A 25,388-nucleotide genomic window follows, 5' to 3' on the forward strand; every position below is an offset into this window, starting at 1 on the left:
CAATTTGATTTTAAGCAACAGAATCAAAATATTTGCAATATTATCACTTACCCTCCCTTTTGGCCATAAAATGTGGAAACTGCCATTCCCGTCGTTTAGAGCCCAACTCCCAAAAATCTAGCACACAGTATAGTATCAGGGTTTCTTTCTTTCTTTCTTTCTTTCTTTCTTTCTTTCTTTCTAAGACTATACTGTGAAAGTATTTTTACATTCTCCACACCTGTCAACAGGAAAGTTGAGTTTAACATTTTCTTTTTTTATATAGTGTCGACTTTGTGAGACAAAGATCACCAGGGTAACGCAGGGAGCAATGGGAATCAGTTGGTGGGTGGTAACAGGCGCTCTAAAGGCCCATAAAAACAATTATTAAACAGTCCTGTCATCCTCACTGTGCCTTATGTAGCACTCACACATCACCTAAAGTATGTTCGACATTTCAGCTGAAAGATCTGACTTGCTTTTTCGTACTTAATTTGATACTTGACTTGTAGTAGAAAGCAATCTTGTAAAACGTAATCATCATCCACTGGTGACAAATATATGATTCTATGACATCATGTAGTGGGTGGTTTAGGAAGTGTTTATTCCTGGAGTTTTACAAAGTAAAAAAAAATAAAAAATTTTATTTATATATATATATATATATATATATATATATATATATATATAATTTTTTTTTTTTTTTTTTTTTATTTTTTACTTTGGTCCACTACAGGTAAAGTTATATCTAAGACAGTGTAGCACATTCAAAAACCAAAAAATAAAAATAGTTCGCATGTCAAACGCTAATTTTTTAATAAATTCTTTGTCTCTCTTCCTTATATAATCATATGAATTCAACTTGTTGTGCTCCACATATACGACTGGTCTCTCACAGGTTCTGTGTCCCACAGACTGAGAGCCCAAGTATACGATCGCTCTCCAACACCTCAAATTATTGTACCAGATTACGTTATTTATCCTTACATTTTATTGGCAGTTTGCACATCATTTACACTTTTTTACTTTTGTTTTGGTTCAAAAGAGAGTGAGCTCCTCTCAGTGGACAGCCTTGGATATAAATACAATGTGAGTGCAAAAAAGAGTCAGTTCATTTATTCCAATTCTGGTTTTTGTTTTAAGGGCAATACAGTGTTACCACACTAGATGGCAGTAAAGTCATTCTTCAACCGTCTGTCAGCGAATAAGTGTGACAATTATCCAAATAAAATTCCATTTATGTGTGTTTGTTACTATAAGTGTGTCGTACTAACCCCATATATATAGTATAGTGATACCCAGCCCTCCTCGCAGTTCTGCTATCAGTCCCCCGCTTTTCTGAGGACAGCCGCCCTCATGTTTTAGGGGCGGTAGTCTGAAGCTATTCGTCCTTCTTCCTCACATATTCATTGTACAAGCCTGTAAGGACCGACTACAGCCGCGGCTTCCCAGAGACCCACGGCGGAGCTACAGGAACATCCTCTTCGACAAACATTGACAATAATGGCTACTGAAAACTTCGAACTGACCGGCGATGCGGACAAAAACGGCGAGGCAGAGGTGAGGACTGCCAACAAATTCTTGTTTAGCAATATTAAGCCCCCACTAACATCCTGCTCAGGCTCAGCCAAGCGCACATTCCCACAGAAATAATTCCCAGTTTGTGGCAGTGTGGGATATTCCCGGCTTACACGGGTTTTTTTTTTTTCCATTTCTCTCATCTGTTCACTCCTCCTCATAATGTCGCTTGATGTAGACCAGAGCGACTGAACTTGTGTCATTCAAAGTATTAGAAATGTAGTGAGCTAACTGTAGCCAGTTAGCTGGGGTTTGCTTTAATTTGCCTCTAATTCCAAGGCTAATTTGAACATTTTCTGACATTTTCCACTTGGTTTTGTGGTGTGAGAGAGAGAGTTCATCTGCTGTTGTCCAAAGGCTCAGTTTACTTCAGATGATACATGAGGACGGAGTTTAAGCATTGTTCTGTGGAGGATCAGGTGGATCAGGTGGACCAGCTCACCCAAAATCAGTGATACATGTAACTAAGTGGTTTGTTCAAATAGTACACCTTTAACGTGCCTTTGTGTCCGTAGTCTGAGATCAGTAGGAGCTTTATTTATATGAGATGTTTAGAGTTATCTATGACATTAAAGTAACAATGACATTTTGTGTTTTATCAAAACGTCCAAGGTGTCACTTGCATGGGAATACACTGCATGCTGACCTTAGCAGATGAGTGCAGTGGAAAGCTACAATAAAGTGTTGTGGGGTACACTGCTTATTCTGCCATAGTAGTCCACAGGAAAGACTCTGAAGTATGCAATGGGTAATCCAAACCCAAGGCAGAGAAACCCAGTCATTAATGATTGGCAGGCTCATTTGAGTTGTACCAAAATTATTAGGTTACTTGATTAAGTGAATCTTATAATCAGTTTGTTACCACCACTATTAAATAGCTATTAGTTATGAATTTGATTAGTCATAATTTGAGTCGCATTAGTTGCATTCCTGATATGTCAGTAATAATTAAAAGTAATAATGATCAAGTCAGAGTGAGAGACATACACCAAGTTCTCACCTCAGAGTTCCTGTGCTCCTTAGACTGCGTAGTACATACAGCTTGATTTAATATTAACCACAGACATTATATAAAACAGGAATGGCAGCCAAAGGTCACTCATTCCCATAGTAGTTTGGGTTATGGTGGCCTTTGGTTAGCTACACAATGAAAACCACATCACACATGAGCAACAGTCAAAGACTAAACGCAGTTTTACAAGCTGATCATCCAGATTGCCCCATTAATGTTAGTGTTATGATTTCTAATCTTTACTAGTAATAGGCTTTCTTTTGATATGTAAAATAAAATGATACTGCTGATAGATGATGTGATCACATAAATAATGCAGCCCTGAGTCCAAAAAATTGAAACAGAGGAATTTTTTTTTGCTCATTCTGTTTACCACTGTGTTGTAATAGCTCTTGTTGCAGCACAGTTGTTGGTAGATGTTGATAGAAAACCAAAAGCCAATTCAGAAGTACCTCAAAAAATTCTATCTGAAGATGGTTAAAGCTGTGGTTGTAAAAACACTTCCTGTCCTATAGAAACAGCTCTCTCTCTCTTGACCTCTGTAAACACTTCCCTGCTGAGTTTGTGAGGTCAGTCCCTCGAGTTGGGTCAGAATGAGTTAAAAAGGTTGCTCATTGGCTAATGAGTCGTTAATCAGAAGTCATCACTCACCAGCCAGCGAGCATATATTGGATTTTTACATCACTATATATCAGTATTGATCTTAAAAATTGTAAATGGGTTTGGCCTTACTCTCTGACAATGTTTGAATCGAGGAAATCAGTTGTTGCACTAGAAAGCAAAGTATGTTCCCATTGCCCTTTTTACCCAACAGTTTGTTGTTTGACTCTTTTTGTTTTTTTTAGTAATGTGGGGTCAGGACATAATTCCTTTACTATAAACCCACGCTGCTGGAATGTGTTTGAAATTAGCAAGAAAGCTGCTAGTGCAGTTTCATCTGAAGATCAGGGCCATTCAACTGTTTGTCAGATAGTACTGCAAGTGTCAAACAGAGACTAAAATATGCAGATGCTTTGATGATATTAATAACAATAATGGATTGCATTTATATAGCGCTTTTCGAGACCCTCAAAGCGCTTTACAATTCCACTATTCATTCACACACTGGTGGAGGTAAGCTACAGTTGTAGCCATAGTTGTCTTGGGGCAGACTGACAGAAGTGAGGCTGCCAAATCACACCATCTGGCCAACACCAGTAGATGAAGTGTCTTGCCCAAGGACACAACGACCAAGACAGACAGAGCAAGGGATCAAACCGGTAACCTTCCGGTTACAAGATGAGCTTCCCGACCCCCTGAACCACGGTCGGCTGTAACCGTGGTTTCATCCATTAATGATATTTAATGGATGGAATCCCCAAAAATTCTTTGCAGTTTTATATTTACGATAGGTGTTCTAACCGTTTTGGAAATAGGACTGTAATTAGTTGCCAGCCTACTTGTATCCCTTGAAGGAAGATGATTATAACATGTGGTGAACTATCTAGAAAACTTCAGCTAAAAATAGCAAAGACTAAACAAAGAAAAAGTAGCTCAGAGAGAGAGAGAGCACCAGTTAGGAGTTTAAGTATATAGTGAGTGAAAGCTGGTGACTCTCAGTTCTACCTCATAAGTATCTTTTTCTCCCTCTGTGGCCTGGCAGGCTTTCATGGCTGCAGTCAGAGTCAGACCTCAGCCTATAATGTTGCCAACCGGTGCACAAGGTTGGTGTTGTTGGGCAATTAAACCTCCACCCAGCTGAAACTTTGAGCAATTTGTATGAGAATCTCATTAGGAGAAACTGGGGTTTCACCAGTGACCATAGTTTCCTGTGACGAAAAGTTTTTATTTTATTTCTTTCGTTAGTTCCAGTTAACTTGGAATAGAAACTGAAGATAACTACTACTTTTTTCTTTCTCTTTTAGTGCTTTCTGTTTAGTATTGAATAAATAATCTTGTGTATCTCGCAGTAATCAAACATGTAACCCTGATAGTGGGATAGGTGTGGTGATTTCACCCTGTATGATGTCAAATGTATGCTCTAACAAATACTTATTCATGAGATATTAATAAGCGTCTTCACTCACTCTCCCCTGTGTTTGGATAGAGGTCATTTTGGTGTTTTTGTGACCTGGTCAAGAAAAAAAAAAGAAATAAGAGGATGTGTGTTATTTATGACATTTGGCCCAAATCCAACTCCTTCTCCTTCTACTTGATGAGAGTTCCTGTTCAGTTTAAAAAAATACTTTCACTTTCATTAATATCGTCCACATCAATTCTCAGGTTCAGCATGTGACATGTTGCCTTTTTGAAACAACACCCAGACATGGACAATGCACCATATTGCTAAAGACATTCAGTGAGATTTGAGAAGTCATGTGTTGACTAAAGCAGGCGATAAACAAACTCTGGGCTGTTTGTCTTACGTGAAGCTTAGTCAAAAAATATCCTGTTTCTGCTGCATTATTTTTGTCATTTATAGTTCGGAGGCGACGAAAGCAGAATACAAAAGAAAGTCATTCTTAATCATGACATGTTGTTCTAGGGAAACCAAAACTGTAAAGTCAGCCAGTTACATTTTGAAATAAATTCCATTATGATGGCAGCAGCAGAGGACTTCTCCCTCTTCTGTATATTAAAGTAACCTTGTAAATACCCCAGTTTATGCAACAGAACAAGATTGCTGTGCTTTTTAGTTAAATTGTGCAAAACAAGTACTACATTCAAGTGTGTTTATTGTGATTTAATTTAATAATTACTAAACCGGTAACTTACCTGAATGTATTAATGTTTTGAGCTTTATCGAGAGTAGAGCTGTTAAATGTGATTGTGTGTAATATTCACTGTCTTTGTTATACTTATGTTGGGGTTTGTGTTTGTGTTCAGACCCCGCGGTGGGGCTATGAGAGGCGGCTACAGAGATCCCTAAATATGAACCACTATGCCAATAAGAAGAGTGCAGCAGAAAGCATGTTGGATGTAGCTCTGCTCATGGCTAATGCCTCCCAGCTGAAGGCAGTGATGCAGCAAGGACCAAGCTTCACCTTTTACGTGCCCCTCATTATTCTCATTAGCATCTCTCTCACTCTGCAAATCCTAGTCGGAGTTCTGCTCATTTTCATAGGTAAGTCTGGAGGTTGCTGCCAGATTTCCATTTGCTTAACTTTGTTACAGTTTTCTTGGTATTTTTGGCTTGAAACCTTTAAAAAAAATCAAAATATGAGCCTATAGAATTTTTTTTAATTCAGTGTAAACCATAATGTTATTATCTTTACTACTTTAATTTATAAAGTGATAAATAGGTATTATTCATAAATGTGTTCATAAATGCAATTTAAAAGTTGTTTTTTTCTAGTCGCTGTCTAGGGATGGGTATTGATAAGATTTTCACGATTCCGATTCCAGTTTCGATTCTGTTTAACGAGTCGATTCTATATCGATTCTCTTATCGATTCTTTTTAAAAAAGGAGAACACTAAGGTCGATTAACTTAGAAATTTGTTTTATATCTTCTCTTTGAACAAGATAGAAATTTAGGAGTAACATGGCCTTACAAACCCAACAGTGAGATCTTAAGAGATCCACAGCCTGCGGCTCTTCAATGGGGTGTAACAGGGTCCCCAGGAAAAAAATTGTAAATGTAAAATAATAAAATAAATATTCTTCTGTAGCAATAACAAAGTATAACATAAATTATTCTGCAGCAATTACACAAGAATATCCAGTAATGTCCCTGCCTACAATTAAACACATTCACTTACCGAAAATCGAGGGCATCTGCTGTGGCAAATGGGTGCAAGCCTTTTACCATAAACTTAGTCTCTGCTCGGTGACATTCGTCTATCCTGGCCTGAAAGGAGACGCTACCGGTAGACTGCAGCGAGAACTGCCAGCATCTGAGCCAGACTCTGTCTGTCTCTCTCATCATGGTCACCTAAATGCACAGTAATGGCAGGTTTTGTAATAAGGCAGATCGCGCTAACATAATATGCACTGTTAGTTGATTATTTACCTGCCGCATTAATGGGAGAGGACGTGCAAACGTTACCGCTGCTGCTGGGTTGAGATTCACGAGTCCGGAGCGGAATTAAAAACACGACATTCATTTAAGGTCATCGCGTGTTTTGTGAGCAAATGCTTTTGCATATTCGTAGTGTTTCCTCCCTTAAATGAAATATCTACTTTGCAAGTATTGCAAGTTGCCCTGTTGTTATCCGTTCTCGTAAAGTATAACCAAACTTTTGAGCGTTTGAGCCGCTTAAGCGCCGTGTTTCCTGCCAGGTAAATGACGCTCCGCAACGTGGTGACGTCATTCGGGGCGACTGGAATCGATAAGGGAATCGTTTGCAAAAATGGCAAACAATTCCAAGGAATTGAAACAGTGGGAACCGGTTCTCAAGAAGAACCGGTTTTCGATACCCATCCCTATCGCTGTCTGATCTGACATAGATTTTATATATATATATATGTATATATATATATTCATTGTCAGCTATGTGAAGTCTAAGTTTAAAGCATGTACTATAACGTGAAGGAAGATTGTTAAGCCTTTTAACCAAAATTCTCAGCAAAATTCTCAACTTTAAAAGTAAGTAAAAGAATTTTAAAATTAATACGATATTTGACAGGAAGCCAGCGTAAATTTGCTAAGACTGGAGTGATGTGTTCATTCATTTTAACACCTGTTAAAAGACGGGCAGCAGCATTTTGGACTAACTGCAAGCGATGGAGAGATGAGTGTTGAAGACCCAAATAGAGAGAATTGCAGTAGTCTGTTGCGGACACTTGCTTCTCTAATTTAAAAGAGCTACCTGAAAACACTCCGAGATTCCTTACAGTGTGAGAAAGATGAGAAGCAAGAGGACCAAGGGTAGTTAGCTTAGTCAGTTAGCTTATCAAAAGGGACATGACTTCCAAAAACCATAACTTCAGTCTTATTTTCATTTAGTGTGAGAAAATTCTGAGTTAACCAGTCTTTAACATCATGTAGACAGTTTAGCAAAGCCTGCAGGGGGACAGAGACATCCAGATTCAAGGGAAAGTAAATTTGGATGTCATCAGCATAACAATGAAAGGGGATGTTGTATTTCCAAAAAATAGACCCCAAAGGCAGCATGTATAGGAAGAACAGAGTTGGACCCAAAACAGACCCCTGTGGCACACCACAACACAATGCAGAGGAAGAGGAGTATTGCCCAATAGTAACAGAAAAAGAACAACAACGTGTTCAAGTCTTGATAAAAGAATTTTATCATCAACTGTGTCAAAGGCGGCAGTCAAATCTAAAAGGACTAAAACCACAGAACAACCTGAGTCGACAGTTAAAAGAAGATCATTAAAAACTCTTAAAAGCGCAGTCTCAGTACTCAGTACAGTAATGTAAAAACAAAGAATTACCCGATTTTTTTTTACATGATTTTTGTTTCTAAGAAAAATGAGAGCCACATATGAGGATATTCGTTTAAAGAAGAATTTCGATAGAACAGTAGCAGTATAATGTCCTCGTAAGTGGATATCAGGCCCTTGTAGAGCAAAATTGAGTATTTTGGTCTAAATAACCCAAAATGTGATGTCCCCATATGTGGACGCCAGGTCCTAGGAGGTTAACGCAGAAAAATTCACAGGCTCGAACTGCTGAAAAACAGCTGAGCATTTAGAGGGTGGATCTAGGTCGAACACTGCCTGTGAATGCAGGGACCTTAAAGCAGAGATTTTTTCAGTGAAGTGTTTTAAAAAGTTTTCACAGTGCAAAGGAAGCTACACTAGGAACAGTGGCACAGGGGTTAACCACAGAATTAAAAATATTAAAAAGAAATCTGGGCTTGTGACTATTGGTAGAAATTACACTGGATAGGAAAGCAGATTTTGCAGCTTTATCAGTTTTCTGATATTTTGTTAAGCGGTCATGCAGGATGCTTTTTCCATTTTCTCTCTGCACGTCGTGTCTGAGAGCACGGGTGGTTTCATTCAGCCAAGGTTGACGTGAAGATTTGGTGCATTTAGATAGCATGTATCACTTGATTATAAACAGACCCATAAACATTCCCTTGTTATGTAGTGTCTCACTGAAGGAAAGAACTAATTATACACCTGAGGGCAGCAGCTGTCGGCTAATTCATGTCTTATCTTTCAGTATTGATGTGACAGAAAACTGTATTGCCCCCATGTGGGGAAATGAGGTAGTTCCTAGTGACTGTGCACAAACAGTAATGATGACTAATGTTTCCATTCCTCCATACTCACGATTATGTTTTTCTTCTTCTGTTTAGTTAAGTGGAATCTAAATGATGAAAGAAATCACTACAGATTGGACATCTTGGAGAATGTGACCACAGCTTTCGTCTTTATCATAGTGGTTATCAACGTCTTCATTACGGCCTTCGGTGTCCAGCAGCCCAGCTCGAGCGGTTGATTGTGTTTTAAATAGTTTTCAATCCCTACTGATCAATTTAGTAAAGACAGGACATCCAGACAGGGAGAGACAAGATATTTATTCACCAAACTGGCTGGCATGCAGGTGTATTTGCTTTTCTGTAATTCAACCTATCAGGTCTCAGGAGAACCAGTGAACTCAGAGAATCAAGTTACAGTATATTGTCTCCTGTGTGTGTGGGTTTCTGAGTAAAAGGAGTTCCTCAGACCATGGCCAGTCATGTACATGTGTTGATCAGTTCTTATTTCATGTGGATATTAACTAGTCTGTTACCTCAGATCTTATAATGCTCAGGTTACTGATGCAAATAAGTAATTGTCTGTATGCAGAAAACAAACATCAGGAGCAATAGTCACAATCACTGTGAAGGTTTCCCAAACAACAGCTAAAGAAGACCACCTGCTTTTATTTTGAAGTTCTTAAACAGGTTAGTATGCCTTTATGTTTTTGGGAAAAAAACAAAAAACAAAAATCAGTTACTACCACAGAATCCAAAGAAAATTAACAATGGTGAGTGCATCATGATTCTTTCTGTCTTGCTGCTGTAAGAGGTATTATATGTGTAACAGCTTTACCATTCTAATAATGTTTACAGTGGGCCTTAACTGCTTTATTTTTTAAAGAGCTATGCAAAATCTGTCTAAAGAAAATTTCAACCTCCTAGCATACACCAGCTCATTGTTGACCCACCTATGGTTAAGAGTTTTTGGTTTGGTTAATGTCCACCACGTTTCTTGGTCGTGGCTCAAAAGTTGGGAGGTCACCTTGCAATCAGAAGGTTGCTGGTTCGAGCCCCGGCTTGGACAGTCTCGGTCGTTGTGTCCTTGGGCAAGACACTTCACCCGTTGCCAGGTGGTGGTCAGAGGGCCCGGTGGCGCCAGTGTCTGGCAGCCTCGCCTCTGTCAGTGTGCCCCAGGGTGGCTGTAGCTACAATGTAGCTTGCCATCACCAGTGTGGGCGGGTGACTGGATGTGTAAAGCGCTTTGGGGTCCTTAAGGCCTTAAAGCGCTATACAAATACAGGCCATTTACCATTTTTATAGAATTTTCACCTGAATGGGAAACCCCAAATGAACCAAAAAGAAATGTATTACACCTCATCAACGGTGGTTGAAATAAAACCAAACCCATGAGTTATCATGATGGATTACTGGTGACCTGGTGGATGTTAACAGGTTAAACTTTTTTCCTTGCCTTACGAATTAGATTGTTTTTCTGTTTGTTTATTGTGAATTATATGGTTACTTTTAGACTTTTTTAAATGCATTTTTAAGGATCATTGTCTTTATCCTTTAATAATCTCGTGTTACACACTGCCTATTTTTAAACAATTTGTTATACAAAATAAAACTACATAACCATCAAGTTGAGTGTTTTTTTGTTGTTACTGGTTTATTGTGCGAAGACAAAAGTCAGTTTTACAAAATGATAGCATCCCCACATGTAAGGCACAGGACACAAATCATGACAAACTGGCTTTATGTTAACTAATTTTCACCACAAGTCAAATTTTTATGTTTAGAGGTTGTTGATTACAAGGCACAAACACAAAAATAATTTAAACTACAATTTGCCACAATATTAGCATCTGACATCCTGAGAATTAACCTTCAAACCATGAAGAAGGTTTAAGCACCATTACTAGTATATCTTGTGTGCGTTTTTACAGAAAATACTATGAAGTTGTATTTGTTTCAACATTTGGTGCAAGTTAATTTATTGCTAGACAGTATTTAAAATAGGCAGGAGAGGCACAGTATGAACAACAAGACAAAAATATCCATACTATATGATACAATATGGATTTATAACTGTAGCAAACTAAATGTAACTACTTCAGTGAGAAGTTTGACGCCGGGTTTTCAGTGCATTCAGTGGTAAGCCAAACGAGGACAATGAAACATTACCGTCCTGCCCGAAACAGCGGAAGCAAAGAGTATGATAGATTTCCGTTCTTCAGCTGCTCGGTGGAAAAACAGGGCGCGGTAAGTGACACAGAGTCAGCTAAACAGTAACGGGGAAGGTCAAGGAACGGTTAAAAACAATTTAAAAAAAAACATGGTTAGAGATGCCACGAAGTAGGTGGCAATGCCTTAACCGTATGTGTGTTGCAGGCCACTAGGGCCAATTCCATCCTTGTCAAGGGGAGTGCTAACCTTCTCTCCTTTCATACAACACAACCTCCCAAAAGCAGGACGTCGTCATATATACCCGCGAGGACACAGCTTGGTTTCACTCACGGTGTCACTTCCAAACTTTAGTCTAATTGAAATAGGTCGAATATTCGTGGTTTTCTTCAAACGAGTGGTTCACTATTTATGTCTTCTTTGTTTTCAGTTACATTCGATATTTATGTTTTCAATTGGTTGCAACTCTACCCACACTGCACTGCGGTAGGAAGCCGTCCCCGCATTGGTAGATGCAGTCACGTGATTGTAACATTCGCTATAAAGTCATTTAAAGCATTACTTTTATGGATTTGGCTTGCCCCATGTGGCACTGGATTGTTCACACGTTTAATATCCTTTTTTGTATTGTGAGAGGCGGAATTTGGGGAAGTTCTTATGAAACAGACGTAAATTTAGTGATGTAGCTCCTCTTTTAACCACAAGATGGCAGCCAGGGGCTGTTCTTGACCTAACTGAAGAGCTTAAAACTAGTTCTTAAAAAAAAAAAAAAAACATTTGTTCTTAACAAATCATAGATTAAAGTCAAGAACCACCCCATTATTTAGTTTTCAAATTTCTCAGTTTGAAAAAAGTAATAAAGTAAGTTGGATGTTAGGGAAAAAAAGTTTTAAACTAGTTTTGTGGAAGCATTCCACAGCACAAATCCTCCATTTCATTTCCCTACACCAGTTTCAACCTCAACTGTATTAATCCCTCAAAACCATTTAAATGGGATACTTTCAATTGCGAAGTACCAAATGCAAACAAGCAAAATAAGCCTATATATCATTTACACTGTGTACATAATTACCTTAAAACCCTTGAAAATATATAGTGTGTTGTGCTTTGGTAAAAGCAGCAAGAGCAGAACAACTGAAGAAGACTCCCTTTACTTTATGAGGCTTTCCTCAGTGTACCATATAAGAACTTCTTGAGCTTTTCTTTTCAGTCCAAGAGCAGCCATCCCAAGTGCCCGGCTTCCTCCAGTCACTTTAGCTTCTACACAATAAGAAAGAAATAAAAATTACCTCTGGAAAAGTGAAAATTGTTTTCACACCATTAAAATGAGCATTTATATAATCCTGACAATATAAAATGAAGTCACGTGAAAAATTTGGGAGAAAAAAAGTTTACCACTGTAGTAATAGAAGAAAGCCATTCCCACTACAAAAGTGAAACAGCCCATAAAGAAGAGGGGACCTGCAAAACAGGAAGCACATAAAAAATTAGGTATCATGTCAGTGCTAAATAATTAGATACAAGTTTTGCCTTGAATAGTTTTGTCACAGTTTTGAAAGTTATTTTTTAAACATTTGGAAAGCCCTCATAGCTTAAAAGCAGCATCACTGTTTATGTTTTATAGTTTTGTTTCTTAGTTATATACATAAATAAATTACACTGTATATTACATGGCACACATGCTGGCACTAATTCTTTACTCTCCCTCCAAATCTTACCTCTGTCATTCAAAGCATGTCTCTGTTTGATGACCCGTGGAAGTTTGAGCGGATCCAAGGAATCTGGAAGCAGGATGGAATAAAATGTAAAATATGCCTACATATATAACCACAATTACTCCCCATAACCTCCAAAAAAACTGATATGTATGAAAGTGGTATGATATGAGTATAAGCCATTTCAGAGACGAACCTCTGAGGTGAAGCCTTGTAGGCAAACTGTAGTAGACCTCCTCAACATGCAAGTGAAGAGCCCTGTAAAATTCCCTGCATGCTTCCTCTCCTTTCCCTTGTAGGTGTGTCAAGAGCTCACCCAGTCGAACACTTGTGGGTACATCCAAGTTTCGGAACTGGACAACAGTTAACAACAGATATTATTTGTTAATCTTACACTGAAATCATTCACTATGGTGTTTTAACCTCAAGATTTTCAGAACCGTGAATGCTTTCCAGGTGTCTGTATAGGAATATTTTCACTTGAAGCGATAGGACATAAATAAATACATTTATTACTGGAATTTAAACTAGTTTATGTAAGCGTGCCTGCTGAAATACAGTTTTAAAGGCACCTGACAATGCTAGAGCATTTTAATTTTATGCAGCTTCACACTTTTCTTTCTTTACTCCTGCTATCCTGTTGACTATGGTTCCATTTTCAGAATGAGGTTCTGAAAATCTGCAATCACTACAATTATAACAACTCTCCAAAACCACTTTCTGTCTTCTTCTTCTTCTTTTTAAACCACAGACCTGACAACTTTCTTATAACTGAGCATGAACAAAAAACATCCGTTATTGTGATGTATTTCCAATCAGCGCACACTTTAATGATCTTTGAACACAGCAGCTTTAACCAGACATTAACACCTCCACGTATATATCACAGTAAGAAAAGATGAAACTGTGATACAGGTATGCAGATGTTTGAATAGTGGTTTTGGTCTGGGTTTCTAGATTGTTACACCCCTAGCAACCACTGCATAAACCATAGCAGCTACCATAAACAGCTATAGCGAAACCAAATGCTGCATGCAAGTGATCAAACTAGTAATAACAGCATAGTTTATACAGCTTGTGAGCTCATGGCCATTCTGTTGCTGTTTGACTGGTTTTATTATGCACTTGCAACTACACTAATAAACACCGCAGTGTATTTCTAGAGCAGTACAACTTCGATTTTTTTAACATTGTTTTACTTGAATGTTATTCCGTTGCACCACTGTCAGTATGCCACAGAGACAGTAAATGGCTGCTGAGGATGACTCACTTTGGTTGCCTCCTTGTCAGTGAGGATCTGCGGGTAGATTCTGTTGAGCTGCAGGATGAGTTTATCCACGACTTCTGTGTCCAGTCTCGGGTCATGTTTGAGGAAGGTGCTGTCCTCTGTGAGCTGCTCACAAAAACTGTCTGTCGGTGTAAACGGAGGCGTTAAACCCATTCGGTATATGGGCAGTTGTTTGTCAACAGGCTAGCATTTTTCTTTGGAAGGGTACGTAAGTAGGCAGTGGTTTACTCATAGAAAAGAAACTTTAAAGCCAGTTATTTTTTCTCTCTCGAAACTTTAGCAAGAGTGGAGTATGAGGCGTGGCGAAGTTAAGAAACTTCAAAGTCCCGAACATGACTTGGAATGAGACGTTACATTATCTTTGGCAAAGCGCAAACTTCAGCTTGCCACTGCTGTCGTAATATTGGTCACTCCAAGCTAATCGGGTCATATTATAGCAAAACTGAGGGCTAGATAATGTAGAATAAGCGTTATTTGTTATTTTAGGTAAAGAAATACACAAACCTCCCATTGCAGAGTCCCCCTGTGCCCTCTGTTGGACACGCCCGCTGACGTCATGCCGCCGGCAGGGATGGGCTTACGTCAACGTCTCTCATTAAGGAAAAATAACCTTTTTCAGCGCAAAGACTTTATACAATGTAGCTTTTGCTGTAACTAATTAGAACTGTAACAACTTTATTTGGATCTATTTGTATCATAATTGATGTATATTTTTTATGTCTATACACATAAGTGCAAAATGAGAGCTCTATGTAAAACCACCTAGTTTCACTTAATGTTAATAGCGTGAATAATGTTGCTAATGTTAGATGTGATATAGTCCATCACTGACCAATGAGTCATTCAAGCATAAAATGGGTATCCGAACTCAAGGGAGGGAGCAGCATTGTGTTTACACTAACATGCCAAATAACCAATTTTAAATAGTATTTGTAGGCACTTTGCTACTAGCTGGAAAAACACGTTTCTTTTCCATTTCTTTTGGTAAATATAAGAAAAATGCAGAAGATAACATAGTTTGACAACCACAAAATACCATTTTGCACCAACATGTGATTCCCACAGAGGTATTAGCTTAATAAATCTGAGGAAGCTGGACAAAGTGAGGAAAAACTATTTACAGCAGATGAACAGTATCTTGAAGTCATGTCCTTAGGAATTTGGGAAAAATTCCAGCAGAGACCTGACACAGGACCTGAGAGCTACACCTGGCCCTTCAGTTTATTCTTCTGCTGTTCACTGAAGCCTCAATTGCATGAGAGCTCATTTTGCCTTATATACTTATATTTACATGTATGTTTGCAGATGTTTCCTTGAAAAATATAAAGACATGAGTTAAAAAGATAAAAATAAAAAACCATCAGAATTGTAAAAGTTAGATTTATTTCTTCACCAGACATACTGTAACAGGAAGCAGTGACAGGATCTTACAATTAGGATTTTTGCTTGTGTTTTTTTTTTTTTTCTCATTTCAGTACTTTTTTTAAGCCTCAACCTGCCAGCTAAATGCACACTCCCTTATGAAATAAAAAGGATTTCAAATCCTGTAGTCTGAATGAACTGAGACAAATAAATACAATTACAGTTATAGTAAAAACTGCAATCAATTAGGACCAATAATGTGAGCAACAAGATGTAAAATATTATTATATAGCACAAACACTTAGGGTTCTCTTTTGTTGTCATGTCTGAATGTGGCACTTGTATAAAGAAAAAACACACAATGGCACTGCAGACTTATTTGAAAAGCTTTACAAAAAATTGTATTAAAACAGTAACTTTAAAAATTCTTTATCATGAATAGAGTTTATGAATACTATACATCTGACCTTAACTTATAAATCCTTAAATAAGATTTGCATTTTTATTCTTTTTCCAGACATAACGAGCATGCTTTTAATTTGTAACCGCTCTGCTTTATCTGTTAGGAACATAGTGATACACAATGTAGTTAAGATCCCGTATTTGAAGCTTCATATTTCCAGGATCATAGAGTTATGACAATACAGCACGACAGAAGACACGGTTGTCAAGAATTCTGGCTGTCAGTATGTGTCAAATACTAAATCTAAGGCCAACAGACATCAAAATCAGAGACTTACTTGTGGCTTTAAAAGCAATCTGTGACTTTGTTGCTATGAAATAAATAAGGTTAAAGGTATGTTGGAAGACAAGCATGCACACAGAGTACAAACATTACACAATACTTGAAACAGTTAGCATCATTTTAGAAAGTGGAATAAGCTTGGAGCAAATACGTGAAACAGAAAAGTGCTAAGTCAGTCAGGCGTTAAGTAACCAACCAAACACCCATTGTGACTATTCCACCGGTTGAGTAATCATAGTGGTTCATATTTTGGAAGACTGATGGACTGCACCGGGTAGCTGGTGTGTTATTTTCTGCAGTTTTCACTGAATTTGATGCCATTTTAAATAGCTGTTCTGGCACTCTAAAACAAGGCTCTTGGCTAATACTGTTTGATATATTCTCGTCTTAGTAGTGACATGATATGGAGCGTGATTGAGAGTGGAGAAACCAGGAGAGCAGACAACTGGCCACCGACGTGCATAACCTGACGGAGCTCGTTAAGGACACTTGGCTTCATGAGTTTACTGCAAAGACAAAAGAGAAAAAAATGAAATTAATTTCAGTTTCTCCTGCATTAAGTGAGATGCACAACAAAGGTGTTGGGTGTGCTTTGCATGCAGGGTTCAGACATGAATCACCAATAGACTTTTAGGCTACTACAGGGGACAAGTTCTTCCTCTTTCCACATTACACCTGCCTATACTTCATCAAAACAAACAAATAACTCAATGCTGAATATCGAGACCTACCAGTAAAAGAAAGAGTTATTCTGACCCAAATTATTATTTTTTTTACATTTTGAAAACATCTAGAAGAGCTGGCCTTCGTTGAAATTTTGTGCCTTAGAGGTCGTTCTGCATTACAGCTCGTGACTTACACTGCGGCTGGAAGAGGCTCCCTTGCCCTTCGTTTTGGCCTTGCCTCCCACTGTTGTGGCGCTGTTGCGGCGTGCTTGTTCGTGGTCAAACTCCAAATCCTCTAGGCGCTGAGTTAATGCGAGTTTTTGCTGAATGGCCATACGTAACAAAGAGTTCAGCGTCTTCTTTTCATCCTCAGCAGCAGCCAGCTGCCTCTGCATGTCATCCAGCTGTGTAACATACTCATCACACCTGAGAGGAAAAAAGATGTAAGAGAAGAGAAGAGAAGAGAAGAGAAGAGAAGGGTAAACTTTACTGCCAGCAGGTGGAGCAATTTGCCTCAAACTACTGCGGCTGTCATGATTCCCCAGACTGCATTTTCCAGATGGGAGGATGATTACCACGCTAACTGACTGCACAAGTATTACATCAGACTGCTCCCACAATGCTTTGCATCTTTCTCAGAGAAATACACAGAAATGCAAAATATTTTTTCTCGAGTGAAAAAGCAGAAATATTAAAAATCTATATCAATGTTCTTTTTAATGTCTCCTGTAACCGAGAAGGATTCGTTTGGTCTGAGCCACCTGATTTATTTATTTATTTATTTATTTTTAAATTATATTTGCCCAATTTATGTACATAATGGCTGATTTACATTGAAAGTATGTGTCGTACCTTGTAGCAAACATGGCCCGGAGAGATGAGAACGTAGCTGCGTCCTCTTTCAAAGCCTTGAGCTCATTACGGAGCTTCATCATAGTCTCGGTCACCATGGTCTTCTCACTGTCATACTTACTCTTGAGGTTGGCCAGAGCAACCTCAGCTGTCTGAAGGGAACAACATAAAAAGATTAATGTAAAGTTCTGCAGTTTTTAAATCCTATGGTTTTTGCATCGTTATTCTATTCTATTCTATTCTATGTGTGCATTAATAAACATCGTTCCCCTGACACATACACAAACCATCCTCCCACCTGTTTGTTGGCCTTGAGAACAGCTCTGAGAGTGGCAATCTGCTCCCTTTTGGTACTAAGCAGGGATTTCAGTTTGAGAATCTCCTCCATGCACGCTTCTTTGTCTTTGTCAGCCACTGCGCTCAGCTCCAGGTTGGCAAGTCTCTGACGTGACAGCTCTGTGGTGCGGTCCACCGCTTGCTGCAGGTGGCGGATCTGGTCCCTGATAATAGCAACAAGGTTATAGATGTTCATGGGTTCCGGCCGGTGCTCGTGTGCTGGAGCTGCAGTAACTGCTGCGCTGCCGGAGTCGGACTTTCCAGATTCAGTCTCACCGATTAACCCGTTAGTGAGAAGTACTGACTGGTGATCCTTTGCTTCTTGCCCCTTTCTTACGATGGCCTTGCCTTCCTTGTAATAGTCGAGCATGACGCGGTTAGGGGTTTCATTGTTGCACATGCACACGTGGTTGTAGAGATTGGCCAGCTCTTCACTGAAGGCTACGAGCTCATCCTGCGCCACATTAAGGCTGCCAAGCGACTCTCCTGCAGCTTCGCTGGCCAGACGGAGCTCCCTCTCCAGACGTGACATCGCTGCTTTATCTGCTTGGCTAATTTTCTCCAAGGACGACAGCTTTGACCTCAAGTCCTGGACGTCGCTCTCCAGCCGCGCTCGCTCATCTTCATATTGGGTTCGACACTCCTCGTATTGCACCCTTAGTGTTTTCAGCTCTTGCCTCAGTTCTCCAGCTTCAGACACTGCAACGGTGTATTTACACTGCAGAATCTCAGGCCCGTTAATGTCCAGTTCATAGTAGTCTCCGTCGTCATGGCTGTCCCTGTCTTTCTCACTGTCGAGGGCAGACTGCCGCTCCTTACTGGCCTGAAGTTTCCTCATTGCACTTAGATTTTCAGTCAACCTGTTGACCGTTTCCTTTTGCTCGGACACAGTCCCATAGGCCTGTTCCAGCTGCTTCTGGCTCTCCTGCAGAGAGTTGATCAGGGCAACTTTTTCCCTCTCAACCTACAGAAATACAGATAAAGAGTTCATTAGTCAGCTAGGCAACTTTATAGAAAAAAAGAGAGACAGAACAAAACAGGAACGGCCTTTTTGGCCAGGTGACAGAGTGCAATTAAAGTTTCTTAACAACCTTTCAGGAACTTTTGAGTGACTCAGTTAAAGGTGTACCCAACATTACCTATCTCAGTGTGACCTGCCAATCCTGATGATTACTAGTAATTTAGTATCACTACATTACAGATTTAGTTCAGCTACTGAACTGAGTTACTGCACACATGGGTGACATTTGTCCATGCTGGTTTAGCCCAGTTGCCCTTTTTACGCTCTAGATCCACAGAATACACAGCGACAGATAAAGTTAGGGATGCATTAGACTGACAGCATTTCCTGTTTTCTCAAAACTCCTGTGATAAGATCTTAAATTCTTTTGGCCACGATAATCATCTAGTGAAAATAGCATGGCAGCCTTTCTATGACATCTACAGTAGAACTTGAGCTTTTTACTGAATGAGAAATCATGGCATCAGGTATGCTGCAGTCAGATAATGATGGCTCTTGATCCAAGTGCATCTGATGGATCTCATACCTGCACCAGCTGTTGTTTCAGTTTCTGTATCTCTGATATGTTGAGCTCACTCAGCAGGTCGTCCACCAAGCTAGGGACTGGTTTGAAGCCCTCTCCTCGCTTGTTCACTGCAGTTCTATTGTCTTCATCACTTTCACTCAATTTAACCAAGCCGTTCTCAAAGCCTCTTATTAGATCATCATTGTCCGGTTCATTGATGGCCGAAGGATCCTCGTGGAGTTTGGGGTTATCGATGGAAATATTGAAAGAGCTACTGTACACAGAGCCGCCGATGGTCATATAGTGGGAAAGCTCTTTGCGCAGCGAGGCCTTCTGCTCACGCTCTGTCTTGATGGTCTCTAAAGCTTCCGTCAGCTGCCGCTCGGCAATTTCTCTCAGACGCATTGCTTCCTCCAGCTGGCTGTGCAGACACTGGCTGTCTTCCTCCAGGCGGCGGATCTCATGCTTTAGACCTTCAAATTCCACCTGTAGAGACAGCCAAAAATATAAATAACACAGCTAATACTTTTACACCAGTAAGCAGCATTTGTTATAATTTGTGAAACAGGCATGAGTGCATCGTGGTTGGCCAAAATATTATACACAGACCCATTTTTTTGAATGTAAAATTTGGTGCGTGCTCATATTTTTAAATTGTAAGGAAATGACATAATGACTGTGTAGTGATATTAGAACCAAAATGATAATATGGTTAGTCTGACTCATAAAAACATGAACAACACAGCTATTTCTGAATGATTTCCACCCACTACAAAACTTGAGTTTTATGGCCAGTCTCACCTGGTTCTGTTTCAACACAGACACTTGTTTCTGAAGTGAGATGTTCTCCTCCTCCAACTCGCTGTAGTCCTGCAGCAGTCGAGCCTCCCGAACCTTGTACTCTCTGATGTCGTCTCGCAGCTGACTGCGCTGCAGCTCTGCCAGCTCTGAATTCTGCACACAAGAACGGGGACAACGGGAGAATAACTGGATGACCTTTCATTTAAACCTATGTTCACCATTAGCAAATGCAGTGTAAACCACAAACTACACGCTTGCAATAGTTCAGCAAATGAGTTACAATAAGGGCAAGAGTGCTTCACATGCCACAAGTCTTTGGCAGCCATGTGCAATGACGGAAGGAGGACATGGTCCACTTACCAATTCATTCTACAGAGAGCCGCGGTGGAGGACATCCTTTGTGTCACTCACTGCGGACCATTACATCATCTTTCCTGCTGGGCTCAGTGCAAACTGGCCCTCCCGCATGACAAGAAGCAGCTCTCTCACAACCAACACTGGCAACTTTTCGTAGTCTACAAGTCAACTTCAGTTAGCATTACAAGCTTTCCTTGATTTTCCCAATCGTGCTGCAAATAGCAGATCTCCGATGATGACACATAAAAGACGCCGATTCAAACTTTGGCCGACCATATACTATGATAAGAAAATGCTCAACAGGAGTTAAAGTGAGCATTTGAGTGTAAATCGTGAGAAGAAATTCATATTGCAGCACTCTCAATACCTACCTCTCTCATTTCCAGGGCAATGGATGACAGGCGGTCATTTTCAGCTTGTGCACTGGCGAGGGAAGCTTTGGACTGTCGGAGCTCATTCTGTAACTCCAGGACCTTCTGCTGGTAGAGAGCCTCCTTACTGGCAGACTCCAGTATCAAAGACTCTTCCCTGCTCTCCCCATCTGCTGCCACCTTTCTGTGGGTTGAGTAAGCATGTCCAAAGGCCTAAAGACAGACAGAAAAAACAATAGAACAAACATGTTTGATTAAGGATTTGTTACAAACCTGCTTTAAGACACATGCACACAACCACGAGCATGGCCAACATAACTAGTTAGAGACTTCAGTTAAATAAAGATCTACCATTTCAGAAAATATCACAAATGTGTGTGTATGGGGTACTGGACAGCTCTTTCTAATAACAATGACCTAAGTAAAATTCTCCATCTCAAGAGAGGAAATGAAACCACAGATAAGGAAATATACTCGAGTATCGGTTCTTAGTCATCACTCTAAATAAAATTGTAGTTAAATTGGCGATGCATTTTTACATGCTACATTCACTGCGTTTATTTCTTTGGTTTTTATGAAGAGTTTTGCTGCAAACACAGATTACATTTGAAACTTATTCATACAACAATTTTGGCCAAACTGATTTTTTTAATGATAAAATGTTTCCTAACATGAATTTATTTCTCTATTTAATGACGATGATGTCAGCGCCTTTATGGATGTAGACATTCATTAGCACAAAAACATCAAACATGATACTGAAACTAGCAGAGACAACAATTATACTGTAACAGAACAGTACAATCTGCATAATAATCACAAAGATAGACTAAAAAAAAGTGGATGTGACAATAATTAAAGCACATAGGCCATAAACAAAAAAACTAACTGCCTTCAAGTGTATTTGTAAATGCTTGAAGCCCAGTAATACATGAAACCATGACTAATAAAAATAGAGCACTGCAGCATATCTGTCATAAATAAATGATAGAATATTATTTTAAAATATAGAATCTTAAAAAAAGTATCCAGTATAAAATAAAATACTCTGGCTTCATACATGACTCCCACTTGGTAAAACAGTTCAGTCACTTGAGGATTACAGAAGAACTCAAATGTAAATTTCAAAATGTGTCAGAAATTTGAATTTTATTGACATTTTGACAGGTCAGTGTTTTTCTGCAATTAAAAAAAACACTGTTCAAATAATCATCAAACACAAATCTGTATAGATATTGCTTTGATATTATAAAATAAATATTTATCTACTTTAAAACAGATTGGATAAATGGCTAGCAATATTCCCAAAGCTGCAGCATGTGTTTTACTTTCAATGTTTAACCAGCTACTAGGAACAGTCTTTGAAATCTTTTTGCAAAATGTCAGTCGAATGGTTTTACTAAGCAGGTGAACTAATTTTCAGAATAGCAGTAAATTGATGAATAATTTGATGCCATATCTGCACAGTTACGAACTAAACAGCTAAAGTCAACAGTTACTAAGTGGGGATGTGAGAGCAAATGGACCTCACTGTAGAGCTAGATGTCTTTTTCTGGCCAATTCTCAGTCAGACAAACAGATCTGTGTAACTAGGATCATAGTCATGGTCAGTCATGATGATGTGAATCAATAGGAGGCTGATAGAGGACGAGGATGGATGATTCCTTTACCTTACATCACTCTCAGCGATGTACTGTAGTAAGGAGAAACTGTCACAATCATGAGATACTAAGTAAATGACCACAACAATTAGTCACTTCGTGATGCAACTATAATCTATAAACCAGAAAATTACTGGTAGTGGCAAAAATCTCACATCCTCCTTTTTAATTTACATTTCATGATATTAGACTAGATTTCCAGTATAAAGGTATTAATAAGACTGCGACCCATTTAAGCCCAGCCTACACACAATGACCTATTGCCATTTCATGTGAACACAAACACTGAAGGACACTAATAATAGAAATTGGACATTTAGACGTACAGCTGACAGACAGCAATGTGGAAATGCTTTAGGATGCACTTCCTCTACTGACTGATAGACTGGATGTGACAACAGTCTTAAGACTGAACTGAAGGGAAGTTCCCGACCACCCCCAACACACACACTTCTTTATTCTCTAATGAAATACAGACAGATTTTCCCACATGTTAGGATCTCAGTGGCTGGCGGTGCATCTTATGAGTTGCTGTGAAAAAGTGTTGCCAAGTTATCTTTGTTCAGCTTAATGTTTACTAGATTGATAGATGCCTTCACCTGTCATATTTAGCTGTAGAGGTTATTCCTCTACTGTGAGACTGAAGGGCCTTGGGGTTGGCTGACACTGTGGGTTAAAAATGTCTCAACAGACAAGCTATTAGGAGATGAAAAGAAACACAGATATTCAGGGCTGTTAACTTATTTTTTTATGATTTCACCACTGGAAAAACTTATTTTTAAACAGGTTAACAGCAAATTGGCCAAACAGGCTTAAATGTGACACAAGCCACTGCAGCTACAGTCTGATTTCAAGGCCTCAGCCTTTGGAGCAAGTAAAGGCAAGTAATCAAAACTAATGACAGTTTTCATCCTTTAAGGCGAGGCAACATTAGGTAACACTGCAATATTTCTGCTTGGAGGTGGTTATGCATATTTCAAACTTCATATAATATTTGAGGAGGCAGGAGGGATATAAATAGACATGGCTGGGGCTCAGGGGAAGCAAACCCCACTACCGACTGCTTCTAGTTTGATCCCCGATGTCACTCTAAATTCCCACCGTGCTGCTATTATAACATGCACTAAGTTGCTCTCCTCGCCTTCACATACTGACTGATGCCAGGACTTATATCTGGCTGCGTGGCGGTGACCTCGGGTTACCTCCTTCAGCTGATCCAGTTCCTGTCGGACCGTCTCGTAGTCCGTCTCCAACTCATCAAATCGCTGCTTGAGCTGCTGCTTCTCCTCCAGCACCGCCAGCCCATACTCAGCCGCCTGGATCTTCTCCTGGGTCGTTTCGCGAAGCTCCCGGGTCAGACGCTCCACTTCGACTTGGAGCCACTGCGGCCCGGCTTCTGTCACCAGTACCGCCTCAGGATATTCCTGCTCCTCCATAGACATCTTGGCGAGCCGCCGACTCCCAACCGTAACGGGACCCAGCCCTAACTAGCGGGAGCAGCGGAGCAAACCACCAAGACCGCAAATCACTGCCTTCTTTGTTTGGGGCGCATTGTTGGGCTTAAACTGTGTTTAGTTTCCCGGCCTTTCACTCACTGCGGACCTCGACGGAGCTCAAACTGGACAACAGTTTGCTCATTCTCGATATTTTTCTGCCTCTTCTTGAAGCTGACAGAGGAAACTTCAGTTGAGCTCATCGATTAGAAAAAAACGCTCCCCCTACACGGCATTCAAATTAGCGTGACTACGAAGGGAAATGTAGTTTTAAGTGAGGCGCGCTACCTCAAGGACTCCTTGCTTCTGAAGCCGCGTTGACTTCAAGTACCAGAATGCATTGCGTTTGCCGAGACATGACCCTACAGTTTACTGAAACGCCATCTAGAGAATCAACTGTGAAACTGCAACTATAATTACATTGCATATTTATTAGGATCTTTATTAGAGTTTATGGGTATTTTTGTTATACTCGCTTGTCGAATGAACAGTAGATTAGTTAATTATAGAAATATGATCTTCAGTCACTTTATTTATTAGGTACACCTGTTCAACTGCTCGTAAACGCAAATATCAAATCAGCCAATCACATGGCAGCAACTTAATGCATCCAGGCATGTAGACATGGCCAATATTGTCTGCTGAAGTTCAAACTGAGCATCAGAATGTGGAAGAAAGGTGAGTTAGGTGACTTTCATTTAAGTTTTATGATTGATGGTGTCAGGCAGGCTGGTTTGAGTATTTTACTGCTGCTCGACTGAGATTATTGCAGACAACCATCTTTAGGATTTACAGAGAAAATATCCTGTGAGCATGGTTAATGTCTGCTTCATGCTCATAGGAAGGCAACAGTAACTCAAATGGCAATTCACCACAACTAAGATGTGCAGAACAGCATCTCTAAATGCACAACTCGTGCAACGTTGAAGAACATTAGCTACAGTATCAGAAGACCACAGCAGGTTCCACACAAGTGGCAGCTAAGAACAGGAAATTGGACAATAGACGATTGGAAAAAAAAAAACATTGCATGATCTGATAAGTATTAATTTCTGCTGAAACATTCTGATGGTAGGGACAGAATTTGGTATAAGATGAAAGCATGGATCCATCTTGCCTTGTATCAGCTGCTCATGCTAATGCTGATGGCGCAATGGTGTGAGAGATATTTTCTTTGGAACAATTTGGGGTTCTTAGTACTAACTGAGCATCATTTAAATGCCACAGTCTACCTGAATTCTGCTGTTAGCCATGTCCATCTGTTTACACTGTGGCTATCTTCTATTGACTGTTTCCAGCTGGATAACCGTGTTCAAATGATCTCAAACTG

At 39.6% G+C, this 25,388-nt stretch overlaps 3 protein-coding genes and 1 non-coding gene across 4 annotated transcripts; 1 reads left to right on the forward strand and 3 right to left on the reverse strand.

The window, feature by feature from the left end:
• The first annotated feature begins 1,244 nt into the window (after positions 1–1,244).
• ninj1 (ninjurin 1) lies at positions 1,245–9,431 on the forward strand. Its single transcript, XM_040052120.1, has 3 exons — positions 1,245–1,539; positions 5,435–5,672; positions 8,817–9,431. The coding sequence occupies exons 1-3, from the start codon at positions 1,483–1,485 to the stop codon at positions 8,957–8,959; spliced, it is 438 nt and encodes a 145-aa protein (XP_039908054.1). The 5' UTR covers positions 1,245–1,482; the 3' UTR covers positions 8,960–9,431.
• Positions 9,432–10,345: 914 nt separating this feature from the next.
• On the reverse strand, positions 10,346–14,484 carry card19 (caspase recruitment domain family, member 19). The gene is made up of 6 exons (XM_040052119.1): positions 14,394–14,484; positions 13,872–14,011; positions 12,798–12,954; positions 12,605–12,667; positions 12,282–12,347; positions 10,346–12,146 (listed from the first exon to the last, which is right to left on the reverse strand). The coding sequence occupies exons 1-6, from the start codon at positions 14,398–14,400 to the stop codon at positions 12,037–12,039; spliced, it is 543 nt and encodes a 180-aa protein (XP_039908053.1). The 5' UTR covers positions 14,401–14,484; the 3' UTR covers positions 10,346–12,036.
• LOC120746805 lies at positions 11,030–11,157 on the reverse strand. The gene has a single exon (XR_005698939.1). It is a non-coding gene; the product is annotated as a U6atac minor spliceosomal RNA (small nuclear RNA).
• Positions 14,485–15,325: 841 nt separating the features above from the next.
• On the reverse strand, positions 15,326–24,262 carry LOC120746686 (protein bicaudal D homolog 2-like). Its single transcript, XM_040052116.1, has 8 exons — positions 23,768–24,262; positions 20,905–21,117; positions 20,177–20,329; positions 19,397–19,861; positions 17,812–18,813; positions 17,514–17,665; positions 16,856–17,087; positions 15,326–16,502 (listed from the first exon to the last, which is right to left on the reverse strand). Exons 1-8 carry the CDS (start codon positions 24,005–24,007, stop codon positions 16,500–16,502), a joined length of 2,460 nt encoding a protein of 819 aa, XP_039908050.1. The 5' UTR covers positions 24,008–24,262; the 3' UTR covers positions 15,326–16,499.
• Between the last annotated feature and the right edge of the window lie 1,126 nt (positions 24,263–25,388).

Source organism: Simochromis diagramma, unplaced genomic scaffold, assembly GCF_900408965.1.
Source record: "Simochromis diagramma unplaced genomic scaffold, fSimDia1.1 OVJJ01000389.1, whole genome shotgun sequence".
NCBI lineage: Eukaryota > Metazoa > Chordata > Actinopteri > Cichliformes > Cichlidae > Simochromis > Simochromis diagramma.